General features: G+C 55.2%; 2 protein-coding genes across 2 annotated transcripts in view; one reads left to right on the forward strand and one right to left on the reverse strand.

Annotated features, from left to right (window-relative positions):
- The window catches only part of VWA2 (von Willebrand factor A domain containing 2), a 27,089-nt gene extending 21,321 nt beyond the window's left edge, over positions 1-5,768 (forward strand). Inside the window, exons 11-14 of the mRNA XM_015557963.1 lie at positions 6-201; positions 2,558-3,109; positions 3,984-4,109; positions 4,934-5,768. Of these exons, the coding sequence (XP_015413449.1) occupies positions 6-201; positions 2,558-3,109; positions 3,984-4,109; positions 4,934-5,022 (963 nt within the window). The 3' untranslated portion in view covers positions 5,023-5,768. The remainder of the gene's footprint in view (positions 1-5; positions 202-2,557; positions 3,110-3,983; positions 4,110-4,933) is intronic.
- Positions 5,769-7,596: 1,828 nt separating this feature from the next.
- The window catches only part of AFAP1L2 (actin filament associated protein 1 like 2), a 91,914-nt gene continuing 83,244 nt past the window's right edge, over positions 7,597-16,266 (reverse strand). The window contains exons 14-22 of the mRNA XM_015557965.1: positions 14,008-14,219; positions 12,810-12,955; positions 11,996-12,107; positions 11,114-11,356; positions 10,855-11,029; positions 10,403-10,558; positions 9,403-9,617; positions 9,237-9,359; positions 7,597-8,417 (exon numbers count right to left, since the gene is read on the reverse strand). Of these exons, the coding sequence (XP_015413451.1) occupies positions 8,214-8,417; positions 9,237-9,359; positions 9,403-9,617; positions 10,403-10,558; positions 10,855-11,029; positions 11,114-11,356; positions 11,996-12,107; positions 12,810-12,955; positions 14,008-14,219 (1,586 nt within the window). The 3' untranslated portion in view covers positions 7,597-8,213. The remainder of the gene's footprint in view (positions 8,418-9,236; positions 9,360-9,402; positions 9,618-10,402; positions 10,559-10,854; positions 11,030-11,113; positions 11,357-11,995; positions 12,108-12,809; positions 12,956-14,007; positions 14,220-16,266) is intronic.

Below are 16,266 nucleotides of genomic sequence, written 5' to 3' on the forward strand. Positions count from 1 at the left end.
CCGAGGACGAGGTGGCCGGCCCAGCGCGCCACGCGAGGGCCCGCCAGCTGCTCCTGCTGGGCCTGGGCAGCGAGGCCGTGCGGGCGGAGCTGGAGGAGATCACGGGCAGCCCAGAGCACGTCATGGTCTACGCCGACCCGCAGGAGCTGTTCCACCAAATCCCGGAGCTGCAGGGCAAGCTGTGCAGCCGGCCGCGGCCAGGTGAGACCCGGGGGCCTGTGCCCGCAGCAGCCTCGGCCGGACCTAGGGCCGGGGGCCAGTGGCTCCCACTGAACCAGAGCCTGTGTCTAGGGGCTGGAACCGCTTTCAATAACATGGGACCAGTAATAGCACCTCCTGATGGGCTTTTGTGAGGTTTCAGTAAGACAAGCAATGTGCACAGGGTAGGCACGCAGAACATCGCGTGTTGCTATTTATTAATATTCACTTTTTATTGTTGTTAACGTGGAGCCCCGAATCTCTTGAGATGCAGGGCAGCTATCCAGCTTCTTTGATGGGAGCCCACAGTACCTCCAGACTACATACAAGCACGCACATGCGCACGCATGCACAACTGGAAGAGGCATTTCATGGAACGACGCTTGTCCTAGCTACCTGATATGTTCTAGTGTTTCCTGTTGATTTTGTGACCAACCATTGGGTGTGCTCTGGAGCAGCGGTCGCCAACCGGTGGTCCATGAGGTCCGAAAGGTTGGTGACTGCTGCTCTGGAGAACACTGCCCCCGTGGAGTAGACATTCCCATCGGAGGGCAGGGCCTTGACCCGTGGGGAGGTGCAGTAGCTGAAACACATCCTTGGTGACTCACCCCTCCCCACCCCAATTGCTCCCCAGGGGTGGGACATGGGAAGCTGCATACTCAGCTCTCAGCCCCAGATGTCACTCACCAGAGGTGAGCCTTACTTCTTGCAAGGGGGAGGGACAGGGTTGGCCACCCACTCCCACCATGCCCTCCGGTCTAGTCTCCCCACGGCATCCAAAGTGGGTTTTTAAAAGATGGTTTGAGATTTACAGAAGATTTGTGACCGTGGTAGAGTTCTCACGTACTCCACACCCCGAGTCCCTTCTGTAAGGTGTTAACGAGGTGCATTGGTCACAGGTCATGAACCAGTGTTAGGTATGAAAGTCTGTACGTGGTTCAGATTTCCGTAGTTTTAACCCCGTGCTCTTTTCCTGTCCCAAGGATTCTGCCCAGTTACACTCAGTCATCGTCTTCCTATGTTCCTCTTGGCTGTGACCTTGGTTTCTAAGACCTTCCTTGAGTTACAGTGGTTTTTCAAACCTAGTACATCAACGCCTCTTATGCTAAATGTTTCCAGGGGTTTTCCTCTGTGCTGGGGTCCAACCCCAGCAGGTCCAGGGGTTCCCCATAGGTGTGGACGGAGTCGGCGAAGGAGGAATGACACGGAGGCTGCGTTCAGTTGATCATCATGGCCGGGTTCTCTTGTCAGGGTCTCCAGCCAAGTTCTGTCTAGGATCTCCAGCCAGGTTCTGTAGCCATGTTCTCTCGCTAGGTTCTCCAGCCAGGTTCTGTCACCATGTTCTCCAGCCAGGTTCAGTCACCAGGTTCTCGTCAGGTTCTCTTGCCATGTTCTATCCAGGGTCTGTAGCCAGGTTCTGTCTCTAGGTTCTTCAGCCAGGTTCTCTCGCTAGGTTCTGTCTCTAGGTTCTGTAGTGATTAACTACCCACCTGGCACTTAGTTAAGGGGTTTTATCCCCTCCCTAACTTCAGGGGAAAATCCCTACCTGGGGAAACAACCTTTCTCAGAGAGGTAACCTTGGTTAAAACACATAGTGCCAAGAAGGTGAGCAAACATATTAAGAACAGTACGCCATATATGCCAGGTCCCTTAAAACAGCAAGAATGGACCGGCTCCCAGCACCTCTGCATTTGGAATGAAACCCAAACGCCTGCTGGTTCCCGAGAGCTCCCTGTGGTTCGGTCCCTGTGGGCTTCTTTGCAGCTCCTGCATGGGGTGGGGAGCACCTTAGAAATACCCCCACACCTCTAAAGTTCTTAGCTAACTCCTCAGAGAAGACCGGGCCACTTCTCCCAACTTATTAATGTTGCTCCTGCTTTTCCCCTCATGGCTGCCCACATAACTTGTAATTCTATACTGAATTCACGTCTGTCTCCCCATAGTCTGTCAGCCCATTGACAGCAGGCATCGGCCCATTTTACCCACCGGTACAATCAGAACCTTGTATCTGGTGCGTGGCTCATGGAGGGTGCTCGCTGGTGGGATGGATGTGGGTGCGGTGAAGTTGCTGCCACAAAGGGGCCCAGAGCGCAGTGGCTTACGTAGGATAGACGTTTATTTCTCTTGTAACCATTCCGAGGTGAGCAGCCTGAGCCAGCAAGGTGGCTTGGCTGCCTTGCGGTTCTGCCTCCAGGTCCAAGGTCACTGTTTCTCGGCATGAAGTGGGGAAGGGGAAGTGGAAGGCAAGCAGCTTCCTTCTGAGGGTAGGAAGGAAATTGCACAGTGACTTCCAACCACATCCCATCAGATAGAACTTGGACACAGCCACACGGAGCTGCCAGGGATGTGGCCTGGCCAGGCGCTCCTGAGCTGCTGCTATTCCTGGTCTTCCTGCTGGACGCTTCGGCCTCCGTGGGGCCCGAGAATTTCGCCCGGATGCAGAGCTTCGTGAGGAGCTGCGCCCTCCAGTTCGACGTGGACCGCGACGTGACACAGATCGGCCTGGTGGTGTACGGCAGCCAGGTCCAGACAGCCTTCGGGCTGGACACCCACGTCGCCCGCCCCGCCGTGCTGCGGGCCACCAGCCAGGCCCCCTACCTGGGCGGGGCGGGCTCGGCAGGGACCGCCTTGCTGCACATCTACGACAGGGTGATGACTGTCCAGAGCGGCGCCCGGCCTGGCGTCCCCAAGGCGGTGGTGGTGCTCACCGGGGGCCGAGGGGCGGAGGACGCGGCTGTCCCCGCCCAGAAGCTGAGGGACAACGGCGTCTCTGTCTTGGTGGTGGGCGTGGGGCCCGTCCTGAGCGAGGCGCTGCGGAGGCTCGCCGGCCCCCGGGACGCCCTGATCCACGTGGCGGCCTACACGGACCTGAGGTTCCACCGGGACGCGCTCATCGAGTGGCTCTGTGAAGGTGAGTGGGCGCATCGGTGCCGTTCAGCGCTGCCTCCAAGGGGTGGCCCCTCAGCCTGAACCTCCAGGTGCATCTTCTAAGGATCGCGGCTCCCCCCGTCTCTGGGCGCGTCCCACGGGCCAGGTTCTGTGCTAAGTCCGTGCTCAGTCCCGCGGTAGGCACACCATCCTCTCGATGCTCAGGGTACAGAAAGTTTAACACAGATCCCCACCCCAAACTTGAGAGTGTACATGCACCATTTAAACAGAAGACGTCGCTAGATGACCCACAGATCCCTCGAGGTTGGCACTGACCTTGGTTGTGAATGCCAGAGCGAGGGGCCAACACAGCCAGGCCAGCCTGACTCAAAGGCTTCCTTTAGCCGGTGACGTCCTTCCTGCCTTTTAAAAATTTATTGATTGATTTTTAGAGAGAGAGAGAGGGAGGCAGAGGGATAGAGAGATTGCCTCCTACATGCCCCAAACTGAGGATAGAGCCCGCAACCCGGGCATGTGTCCTGCCCAGGAATCGAACCAGTGACCTCTTGGTTCATGGGTTGACGCTTAACCACTGAGCCATCCTGACCAGGCCATCCTTCCCGCCTTTTTAAAAGTATGTGGCTGTTATAAGAATAGTAAGCGGTGCTAGGAGCCTCACACATCCTAGAAAAGGTCTCCCTACGCATGTGGGAGAGCTGGGTGGAGGTGGGTCTCTGACCTAGCCAAGCAGCGTGGAGCACCATCCACGTGCTAACCTGTGGCTTCAAGGCCCACATCGGCGCTAAGGCATGGAAGGCGCTACCCGGGTGGCCTCACGGCAGTTCTGGGCTTCCTCAGAGGAGGGGGTCTTTGGGGCTGACCCAGGCTGGGCCTCCTGGGCACATTCTTTCTTGTAGAAGCCAATCGGCCCGTCAACCTCTGCAAACCCAGCCCGTGCATGCACGAGGGCACCTGCGTCCTGCGGAACGGGAGTTACCTCTGCGCTTGCCGAGACGGCTGGGAGGGTCCCCACTGTGAGAACCGTGAGTGGGTCCTTGCTCCGCGTGGGTGAGCTGGGGGTGGTGGTGCACCCTGGGAGCTCCAGTGAAGGCAGGCTCGAGGGCGTGGGCTCCGTGGAAGGAATCCTAGCACCCTTTGTTCATTCACACAAGCAGCATGTAGCCGGGGTCTCCTGCGTCCCCGGCATCGTTCTGGGGACGATGGGTGCGGGGAAGATGGACAGTGAGAATGTCTGCCCTTGTGGGAGCATCCCTGTGCGGGGGAGACAGGACATAAGCATGGCATCTGGTGTCCCTGCTGGTGCTCAGCACACTGGACCCAAGTCAGGGGACGGGGAGGGAGGCCTCGGCCAGGAGCCCCAGAGTGACTGGCTGACGGGGACGTGGGCCCCGACGCAGGAAGGTGGTGGATGCGGTGGAAGCTGTTGGGGGTTCTTTTGTGAGTGTTTTCTATTTGCTCAGTGAAGTGGGAGGAATCAGCTGAGCGTGAGGACGGGGAGTTGGTGCAGGAGGTTGGCGGAGAGAAGTAACCATCTGAGAGGGGACCAGACTGAGGTCCTAGAGAAGGGCTGCTGGGCAGCACTGCGGGCCCACCTGGGCTCCTGTTATGATTTTAAAGTTAGAACCCTGAGACCAGAAGGTGGCTCCCCTTGGAGCTTGGGGTCTCGGCCACGGGCAGAGGTGGGCTTCCTAAGGCGGGCAGTGCATCTGAAGGGCCCTCAGATAGGACCTTGGGTCTGGCATCTTCTGCTTGTTCTTAACCCACAACCAAGACGTGCGGGGGCCCCTCACGGCTGCTGGTAGGGTGAGGACCGACACTCATGGCCTCACGGCTCGCTTCTTCACAGGGGCCTTGAGAGGAGATGCCCTCGAGGCAGGAGGGCGGCCGCCCAGCCCGTCCCGGCAACTCCGGAGGCCTGGGCACCCCGGACGCTGAAAGGGCGCCTGCCCTCGGAGGAGCATCCTCTTGACGGTCCTCTGAGCGCCTGCCTCCAGCTCTGTCCGGAGCCCGCCTGCTGCTTTCCCCACCCGGGGAGCAGCCATGTCCCAGCTGCAGACAGCGCCGCTCGGGGCTCGGTACCAGCTGATTTCACTCGCTAATGATGGTGGTGGAAACTCTTGACGTGTAAGTAAACATTTCCTTTCTAGTTGTGCCCCGTTGAGCTTGTCGCCGTCCCCTTCCCCCTGAGGAGAAACAGGAACCCGGAGACTTTTGATGGCCCGTGGGCAGCTCACGCGGCCATCGGCAAATGTTGGGACAGTGACGCTCAAGAGGAGGCAGTGGCTAGCGTGGCGTTCGGACCACCGAAGCGATGGCATTTCGAGATGGAGAAAGTGCAGAACTTCTTCTTTCCCGAAAGACGTCCTAGATGCGTTCGTGGTTTTCGTTTGAAAAGGGGCTTGAGCGGCATTTGTGACCTCTGGTGACTCCCTGTGTGTCAGGGGGGAGACGGGGAAAAGGCCCAGATTGGACAGTGACCGATGAACCAGCTTGTTTGGCTCAGGGGCTGAGTGTGCAAACAGCCCTGGTTCTGGGGGGGCCACACTCTCCTTTAGAGTTTACTTGGGGGGTCATTGTGGGGTGTTTACTGAGTGCTTGTCTTACTCTCCTTTTAGTGGGGGTGCAAAGAGCAATGGAATTCTTAAACTCAACAGATAGAGAATAAAGAAACTTAGAACGGTTTTGCCTTTTCCTGTGTAGTTTTAAAAGGATTTCAAGAAATGATGTTGGTTATTCACAGGGGTGTTTGTATGGCTGTGGCACAGATGCGTGCGTTGGGACATTCTCTGGTAAACCAGGCACTTCCTCACCCCGCCTATTGAGGCACCCGTTCTTCCCGTCAGTTGTGGTTGTGTCGTTTTGAGTTCAGTTTCCAGGGGAAACTGTTGCAGAGCCCTCACCTCAATCCAGACACTTTTCTCTTTACTGTCGATAACGCCATGTCCTCTATGCAGAGGTCACGGCTGCCTCCACTTAAACGCCACGGTGCTGTCGATAGTATCGATGGTAGAAAGAAAACGCCCGGGGTGTCGAGGCTATGGCGACAGTGGTGTGTGCTCAAGGGTATTCTCATTCCTGTTGTTACACTGGCCTTGGCAGGAGGGGACATCAGAGCAAGGCCACAAGGCTACCCAGCAGGGGCCGATGTTGGAGAACTTTCAAGAATTTGTTGTCTTGAAAATTCACAGCAGTTTAATCGCTTTAGAGTATGGGTTTTTTTGTCTGGTTCAAGGCTATTTGGATGTCCAATTTGAGTTGCTAGGACTCTAAAAAAAAGCCCCATAAAATCGTGGGTTACATATTAAAGGCTTCGCCGCTTCTAGTTTAGGTCCCAGCAGCAATGGAGGGCATGCCTTTCTTACTGCCTGACCGGCCAAGCCTTTTATGTTCTTGTAAAAATTGAAGCACTGCAGTAAGCCATCCATCTTTCATTTTCTCTGAATGATTCTCGTTCCAGCCAACTTACCCAAGCACATGTGTTCTAGTAGTTCATTGATGCTCTTTGCTTTTCTAGAAAAACGTCGTTTACAAATAATGAGTTTTGTCTCTTCCTTTGGGAGCTTTATATTAATTTTTCTTGTCATTTTGCATTATCTAGAACCTGCAGAAAAATGTTTTTAATAGGTAGTGGCCACAGCACATATCTGCTTCCTTTTCACCATTAGATATTATTTTTTTTGTGGGTAGGAAAGCTTTTATTCCTAGATGACAGAATGTTTTAGGAGTGTTGAGATTTGTGATATGCTTTTCTGCTTCCTTCGAGATGATTTTTTCCCCCCACATATAATCTGTACATACAATAACTTACCTATCAGTGTATTACCAGTGGTTGAACCACTTTGAATCAACGCTGTCTGGTCATTAATGTGCTTAAAGATGACAAAACCAAACCCTGGCAACCTGAGGCGACATTAAAGGCACAAGTGAGCCTGGAGTACACATGCTGACAAGACTTTCTTGATTCACAAGAAAATGCTATGAATATAGCAGTTTGAGGAGTATTTTCCATTGTATACAGTTAGCACAGCTCTGGAACCAAAAATCCAACACATACTGGCAAAAGAAAAACCAAATCTTATTTTTGGACATACATGAAAAAGGTCCTGCCTAAACAAGATTGGCAGATTTTGTTATTTGTAAAAATAAACACATTTATGCTAGGAACTTCCTTAATTTACCACTTAGGCAACTCTCTAAGTACCGGTTTCTTTCCCCGAAGAATGATTTAGGAATGTGTTTAGCTTCCAGAAGTAGTCAGTTCCTGCAGATGTTTCTAGTGTATTTGGCGCGTGGTGAATCATACTATGAAAACCCTTCCCGTTTTCCATCTATGCTCCTTGAGCAAGGAGGCATAACATCACCTGCTAAGATGGCACCTTGTAAAGCCCTCGGTTTTACACACACATTTTGAAGTTCAGTGTGTAAACAAATAACCAAGACATTCCCCCTTGAGGTACAAGTCCAACAGGCCCTGCCAAGTCACTCCATGAAATACAAGAAACCTCCAAAAATACAATTAACATTTTATTTTTTTAGAAAAATCTAACTCACCACTTGGCAAAGGGCCACCAAGTGTTTATGACAAAGGAAATAAATGCCCTGGGGTTAGAAAGAACTTTAGTTCTGAGAACCCCAGAAGTGAGGCGGACATGACGGATGAAATGTTTCAACCTGCGTTAGCAAACAATGCCATCGGAGGAAAAGACGGGGGCCCACCCCAAACTCACCCCTTTTATTTTCTTGGAAGGTGCCCGGACATTAAGCACAATTTTAAAAAACCGGGACCACGAGAGCATTATATTAAATCACTCTTAAGAATGGCCACAGGACGGACTCTGTAAACACAAAGTACTAATCTCTTTTTTTCTACGGTAATGTCAAAAGTCAGTTAAATCTCAAAAGACACTTCACTGTTCTAAATTACAGGATTTCAAACATACTTTTAAAAATATAATACAGCGTCACTTTAAAAAAAAGTCCTTAACTGAGTGGGGACAGTGCCTCCGCGTGGTCCCAAGTCTTTCCTGCTCCGTTACCGCGTCACCGATGGCCTCAGCGCTGGCTGAAGTCACAGCTGTCTCTCTGGTCCTGCTAGTTCCTTCTCTGCAAAGGGCCCGCGCCTCCCATCAGCCGGAGCTCTCCGTGCGCGGTCCCCCGTCCTTGTTTTTCCTGTTAAACAGACTCACCCGCTCACAGAGGCGCTGCTTGAAGGAAGGCCTGGACGAAGCGGGGTTGTCGCCAAAGTCCGTGTGGGCAGGAGAGGCTTGCCGTGACGCTCGTGTCCTAACTGGTCCCTTTCTTCTCCCATTCCTAGGGCGCCATTCAAATACCAGCAGCCCCCAAACAGAGGCAAGTTAGCTGTGCTCTGCGGCCGCCCCCCGCCCCGTGCACAGAGCCCGTTAGGAATAGAGGCAGCCGCCGGGTTTCAAACCCTGTGCATGTGTCACTGTGCGGGGCACCTCTTTGAGGGATGTTTGAGGCTGTGGCACGGTAAGGGGTCTGTGTGTCTGTCACAGCCACAGGGGAGCAGCCGCTCCAATGCGTTCAGTAGTCATGGGTGCAGGTGCCGCGGAGTTTGCCGAATGCGCGGGCAACTCTGGGCACGTCTGCGCTGGACACGAGGGAAGGACTAGCAACACTCGTGTCTGGCCGTCAGGGGAAAGCCCAGGAATGAGCCAACACCCTCCCGAGCCTTGGACACCTGGTGGCTGGAGGCTTTAGGCCAGGGGTCCTCAAACTTTTTAAACAGGGGGCCAGTTCACTGTCCCTCAGACGGTTGGAGGGCCGGACTATAGTTAAAAAAAAAACACTATGAACAAATTCCTATGCATACTGCACATATCTTATTTTGAAGTAAAAAAAACAAAATGGGAACAAATACAATATTTGTATTTGCATGTGGCCCGCGGGCCGTAGTTTGAGGACTGCTGCTTAAGCTGCCACAGCAGGACTCCTTTAGAATCACTGGCTCTTTTGGTTTAAAAACGGTCCACGTCCCGTCTGCCTCGCTAGAATCTATGGCTGATTGGGTGGTTCAAGGACCTGACTGTCCCCGGCTGACTGGTAAGAACCGTGAACCAAGGCCCCTCTGGTAGGTCAGTTCTGGTGCAGCCCCTGGGCCCTGGAGGGGGCCGGGAGTGACCGCTTACCTTGGCTTTCTGGAGGACGGTGCCTTTGCCTGTGACCATGACGGAAAGAGGTCTGTTCTTGAGTGCCGTGGCAGAGTTGACGGGGGTACAATCTGGGGCAGGGGTGGGGGCAGCGGCTTTGGGCTGTGGTGACAAAAGAGTGATGCAAGCAGCTCCTGCCACTCACTCGGGGGCTCACGGTCTCCAGGTGGGAGGTGTCCACGGTGGTGCCCAGCGTCACGGGCCCGGCCTCGGCCTTCTTCAGGTTGTCCTTCACCTCCACGATGCTGAGCTCGAGGTCCACGCGCCTCCTCTCCTCCACCCTGCACTCCTCGTCGATCTCCTTCAGCTGCTGCTCCAGGCTGGCCAGCGCCCCCTTGTCTGGAATGGGAATGAGGCCGGCTGCAGGGAGCAGCGTTCCAGCCAGGACCGGGGCAGGTCCTTTCAAGGGCAGGTTGCTAGGAAACGGGTGAGATGAGGATGATCTGGAAAAGGATCTAGAGCAGTGGTTCTCAACCTGTGGGTCGCGACCCCTTTGGGGGTCGAACGACCCTTTCACAGGGGTCGCCTAAGACCATCAGAAAACACATATATAATGACATATTGTTTTTGTGATTAATCGCTATGCTTTCATTATGTTCAATTTGTAACAATGAAAATATATCCTGCATATCAGATATTTACATGACGATTCAGAACAGTAGCAAAATGACAGTGATGAAGTTGCAACGAAAATAATTTTATGGTTGGGGGTCACCACAACATGAGGAACTGTATTAAAAGGGTCGCAGCATTAGGAAGGTTGAGAACCACTGATCTAGAGGGATGCAGATTTCTCTGCAAGTGTCCTAAGTCTTTGAAGACTGGAAATTAAGAATGATGCAGGATGCGTGTGGTTAATGCAAGAACGATGACATGGGATCTCTGAAAAAGGCAACGCATGGAAAGATGGACCTGGGTGTATATACATTTAAGTGAAAATAAAATGTTTAAGGACGTATTCTTTGAGCAAGCTTTTAAAACTACCTCCTGGGCCTGTTGACAATAGTTCAGGGGGTCTCTCTGTATAGGACAGTGACCTTTCAGATGGGGGGTTAAGATGGGGAACATGTACCTGTGCAAAGACTGGCAGGGCTATAGGCCAGCGGCCCAGGTCCAGGCTCCACGTGCCCTGCCAGGCCCCTCACCTGTGCATTTCGACAGGGTCTCCCTCAGCTCCCGTTTCTCCTTCCGGAGCTGAGCCAGGTGCCCCCGGATTTCTTCCTTCTTCTTCTCCAGCCTCTCCTTCTCCTCCGTGTACCGCTTCACCTCAGCTTCCGTCCTGTTCTTGCCAAGTTTGATCTCTACAAACCCAGAGAGGGAACCCCGAGGTCAGCCAGGCTGGACCAGGAGGGCTCTGGCCAACCCATCACACAGGCTCAGGGGAAACTGAGGCTTGGACAGGAAATCATAGAGCTGGACGCCAGGCCAGCCTTGCAGGGCCGGGAAAGGAAATGGGCACCACCCCTTCTCCACTGCATGGCCCGGGGCAAGTCCCTCCTCCTCGCCGACCCTCTGTGTCCTCATACCCAAGGGGAAGGATGGGGCTAACTCCTCGGAGCCATTTCCAAGACATGCAACGCGTAGCCAGCACAGGTACCTGCAGAGGTCACCCTGAGCCTGTCCTTCGCAGGCGTGCTGGCCCCGGCTGGGGTGACGGCCACTGCGTCGGGGCAGCTCGATGAGAAGGAGAGTTTTTGCTGTTCAGTCTGGATTTTGACCGTCGAGATTCTGGGGGACAGCTCCTCCGGCTCCGGACTCTCCTGCTGCACCTGCTTTTGGAGAAAGCGAGCACAACTCAGCCGGCTGAGGGGCCTGGGAAGGTGGGGCCAGCCCACCAGGTGGGGGACGACGTGTACCTGCAACTCGGGGGTCTCTGCAGATGTAACGACGGGGGGCTCAGGTGGGGCGGGGCCCGGGTCTGCAGGGAGGGCCTCTGCTGGAGGGTCCGGGCAGGGCGGTGTGGGGGAGCAGCCTCGGGCCTGGGTGCCGCCCTGACTGTGCAGGAAGGACTTGACCGGCGTGAGGTCCAGGTACATGCGGTCAGGGTCGAGCTCGCTCGGAGCATCTGTGGCCGGGGCGGCTTCCTCGGGGTCCACCTGCTGTGGAGAGGCAGGTGGCTTTCACCATTGCTTCCGCACCCTGGGCTGGAGAGGCGGCGCCCGCCCTGTCTCAGAGCTCCCGTCCCCTCCCTGTGTGGGGTGTGCGGGGACCTTCCCCCAGGGAAGCCTCTATTGATCTGGAGTTAGAAGGTCAGGGTTCAAGCCCTGGATCAGCCCCTCAAGAGGTGGGAGACCCAGGACATGGTACGAGCTTTCCTGACCTTCATTCCTCAGCTGTAAGAGGAGAGAGTACTGGTACCTGCCTACCAGGTGGCTTGGATTAAATGAGATCAGCCAAAGCAGCCCTTGGCACAGCAGAGCCCAGTGTCTGACCATGGAACCTCCTGCCCATTCGATGATTCACTATCATTCTGGACCCCAAAGGCTGATTGACGGGGACGCGGCTCCCAATCCCAGCAGCACAGCCCATCCTAGCACTGACCAGGGTGGCCAACCTGACGGGTCCCCATGCCAGGCGGACTGCCCGCCCCAGTACAAAAGGCGACCTTGTTGCACCGAGATTTCTGCCCTGGTGGCCCTGCAGGTGACTTGGAATCCACTCCTCCTATGGCCAATGGGATTGAGGTTTGGCAGCAGGAGGACTGGACAGCCCCCTGCGGCCGCCCCCAGCGTCCTTACCGCGGCAGTCAGCTCGGACATCTCCACGTCGTCATACAGCAGCTCCGGGCGATCCTGGCTGGGCAGGCCGTCGATGTAAGTGTTGGGCTCTGAGAACTTCCTCTGCATCAATCTGGAAGACACACGGCAAGACTCGGGGAGGAGGATTCAGGAGGGGGAGGAGGGTGGTAAAAGCCACCAGCCTCAAAGAATTCAAAACAACGAGACTAGCTCCGGTCTCATGTAATACTCGTTCATTCAGGGCAGCCCCTCCCTCTCTTTTGGGCCTTCCCTATAGAACTGTGGGTCCCAAACTTCTCTTCCAGAAAAGCATCCCTTTCCCCTGTCCCCCTTGCTATCCTTTTGCCATCTTCTGACCCCGTTTTAGGGTCTCCAATAACAACAAAACCCCTCCCCATTTCACTGTCAACAACCGGAGACTTTCCCCATTTTGTACATAAGGGGTTCCGTGACCTGGTGGCTCCTCAGCCACCTGGCCCAGGAGCCGGTGTGCTCATCTAGAAAGCGGAAGCACCACCTCCGCCCTGCTCATTCCAGGGGGCGCTGGGGACCCAGAGGGGGGTCCTCGGGAAAGCACCGAGCCAACAGCGAGGGAAGCGGAGGGTCAGGGAACATGCCGACTCGGCTGTAAGGACCTGGATGGTCTTCCCCCAGCCAAGGTGCTGCGGCTGCTGGGTCCGGCCCAGGCCCTGGCCCTCCTGCCGCTGGGTGGAGCGGGGCCCACCCTGAGTTCTCGGCCACCAGAGGCCAATCTGGGCCTGGAGTTGGAAGCGTGACTCCGAGTGCAGGGGCGCAGAAGACCCGCAATACTCACAGCAGGGAGTTCTTGGCCGCACTCACAATACAGGAGACCCTGTCTGCATCCACGTAGTCGTAGGTGAACTCCTCTGGGTCTGTCTTGGAGCCCGACTCGGAGAGCAGGAGGCCGAGCCAGTGGCCCATTTCCTCGGAAGACTTGGCCTGAGGAACCAATTGGGTAACTGAAGAACATCTCGTACTAGAATGTAAGTTCCATGAGCTCAGGGAGCATGTCAGTCTTGGTCACATGTTATCATACTTAGTTGACCAGATAGATGGTCTACAAACTTATCCCTGAGAAGCAACTGAGTTGTGGATCTTTTAGCCACAAGAGGGCAGTATTGAAGCAAAATTTGGATGAAGTCTTCCTGGCTGAAGGACTAGGTCAGTGGTTCTCAACCTTCCTACTGCCGCGCCCCTTTCATACAGTTCCCATGTTGTGGTGACCCCCAACCATAACATTATTTTTGTTGCTACTTCACAACTGTCATTTTGCTACTGTTCTGAATCGTCATGTAAATATCTGATATGCAGGATGTATTTTCTTTGTTACACACTGAATATCATTAAAGCATAGTGATTAATCACAAAAACAGTATGTAATTATATATGTGTTTTCCGATGGTCTTAGGCGACTCCTGTGAAAGGGTCGTTCGACCCCCAAAGGGGTCGCGACCCACACTTTGAGAACCGCTGGGATAGGTGAACAGGAGCGAGCAGGCAGGGTGTGCTTCTGTGTGTGAAGAAAGAACTCTGGCTCCGACCTGCCTAGCTCAACGCCAGGCATTATGTCACCTTTTATTTCTGTCAGTGTGACATCACGTTAGACAGGGTGGAGAGTGGGAGAAAGGCATTGTATCACTAACCTGATGCTTGCCCGCAGATAAGCGCTAACAGGCGTCATGTTTATGGACTGGGCTGCATCTGGTGCTACACAAACTACACTAAACCCACTGTGAATCTCCAGAAGGTTCCCCTGCGGCTCAGGGAGTTAGAAATTCCCCTCCGGCCCTAAGCGCAGGAAGCAGCTCATTGTCCGCTCCTATAACACAACCGCCCTGAGGTCAGAAAGGGAATGGAAATTTTTGAAAAATGCAAACAATCTCACGCAAAGGAAACCAAAACAACCCAGGACTACACGGCGTCTCCATGACTTGCAGCACAGAGCCGACCTCCGCCCTGGCTGCGCCCGCCACCCCTGGGGCCAGCAGTACCTCGAGCTTGGCCAGCTCCTCGCCGTTGTGGAGGATGCGGAAGGAGTACAGGTGGTCCGGGCTCGGGTCCGGGACCACCTCACAGCCCACCAGGCTCAGGGGCTGCTGGGCCACCTTGCTGCGGTTCCGGTCCTGGTAGAAGTGCAGGTGGCTGTCCCTGACGGAGCACCAGCGTGACTTCCACTGGCTGTTCACCAGCACGTTCAGGTAACCTGCAGGAGAGGCGGCGGCTGCAGAGAGCTGGGGGTGGCTGCCCCCACCTCCGGGCCTCCCGGGGTTCCCCTCAGAGTCTCAGCTCCAATGCCCGAGCAGCTTCTTAGCTCACAGAGGCTGGAAATCTCTGTCGTATGTTCTCCTTCCCTCCTGCAGGCTAGCGGCGAGACCCTTTCAACTCAGGCAGCATAGCTCTGCTGGCTTTGGAAAGGGTGTGTCCAGAGGGAAGTGAGATGCACCTTGGACTACACTAGGTCAGTATGTAGGTGTCGGGGACAGAATCCCCCACCCCAGCCCTCGCGGCTCGCCGCGGCTCTACGCGTCCAGCCTGCAGCAGCCCACCTCTGCCTCTCCTCACTCGGGCCACGGGCAGGAAGCTCGCCCCAGGCGGGTCTCCTCATTGCAGGTGCAAGCCCTTTGCCTCTGCAGCCTTAGCTTCCCAGCGGCCCTGCCAGCCTTGCCCGCCCTGGGTCACTCCGTCTCAGCCTGCAGTCCTTCTCATCCTCCCAGATGCACTTGGCCTTGGCCCTCCCTGGGCCCTGCGTGCCCTGTCTGCCTTCTGAACAGCTGGGTCTGGAACAGTGACACTCTCTGCTTCCGTGTCAGCCTCTCCAACGGGACTCACGGAGTCTCCAGGCCAGGAACTTGCACATTCATCTCAGGCAGCCAGGTCTGCGCCCTGCGGCCTCTGCCAGGGAGCCCCTCTTCCGGCAGCACTCAGAGGCTGCCAGGGCCACTCACGAGGCAGCCCTCACTGCTCTCAAGTGGTCCCAAGTGCTCCAGCTTCCCGAGAAGAGGACAAGCCTCCCCCCACTTAGATTAACATGTGGGGAGCTGACACCCCGTGTCAAGCACGGCCTTGTCCCTGGGCTGCACAGATGAGTGACTCCAGTCTGCAGGCCCTTTGCATGCCCCTGTGCAGTGGGTTGACATCCCTCTGTGCCGCCGGCTTACCAATTGGTTCCTTTTTTACCCTAAGAGCTGTTCAGAACCGCAGCCAGATGAACGAGGCTCACGCAGCCAGGTCAAAGTGGACCGCCACCTTCCCACCCACCTGGTGCCAGCCACACAGTGGAGATCATGAATTTCTGAGCCACGTGAACACCACGACACAGTAGCAAAGTGGGAGGATTTGTGCCTAGGACCTAGGACCTCTGGCCCATCACAGTTCCCTGGACCGAAGAGAACTCTGGGTCAGGAGAGGCTCGAGCGCTGAGGCCGAGCCTGGGGAGGAGAGTGTCTGCTCTCTCAGGCCCTTCCCCAGCCACAGGGACAGGAGCAGGCTTTGCCACTGAGCAACTTCGAGCAGTAACCCAGCCACATCTCCCAAAATGACTCACGGGGACCAGGCTCCCATGCCCAACACCGTGCCCTGAGGCCTCGGGTGTCCTGGCAGGAGAAGCGGTAGGCTCCAAAGGTGAGGGTCCTGTGCTGCCTTCCCATTCCACACCGGCCACCCAGCCAGCCTCAGACACAGAGCAGAGTGGGCCTGAGGCTGGGACAGGGGTCCGAGGAGTAAGAGGAAACAGCCCGAAGATGGACAGTGATGGCCTTCAGGTCCCGGGAGACCTATAGCAGTGATGGCGAACCTATGACATGCATGTTGAGGGCTGCCTCGTGAGTGGACCCTGGCAGCCTCTGGGTGCTGCCAGAAGAGGGGCTCCCTGGAGCCCGGGGAGGTGGGGAGGGAGGTGGCATTAGAATGGGTGTCTGGATTTGGTTGATTTTTCTTTGTTAAATAGCATTTAAATATATCAAATAAATATCAAAAATGTAAGTCTTTGTGTTACTATGGTTGCAAAGATCAAAAAATTTCTGTATGTGACACGGCACCAGAGTTAAGTTCGGGTTTTTCAAAATGCTGACACGCCAAGCTCAAAAGGTTCGCCATCACTGACCTATAGCAATGAGCCAGGTGGAGCACCAGGACGCGGCTCACTCAAGATACATTCTGGGAAAGGTCTCTCTCTCCCTCTCCTGACCTCAGTTTCCTCAGGCTGAGAAAGGGCAGCGGAGGTGACCTCTAAGAATCTACTAGCTCCCTAC

Source organism: Myotis davidii, unplaced genomic scaffold (assembly GCF_000327345.1).
Source record: "Myotis davidii unplaced genomic scaffold, ASM32734v1 scaffold107, whole genome shotgun sequence".
NCBI lineage: Eukaryota > Metazoa > Chordata > Mammalia > Chiroptera > Vespertilionidae > Myotis > Myotis davidii.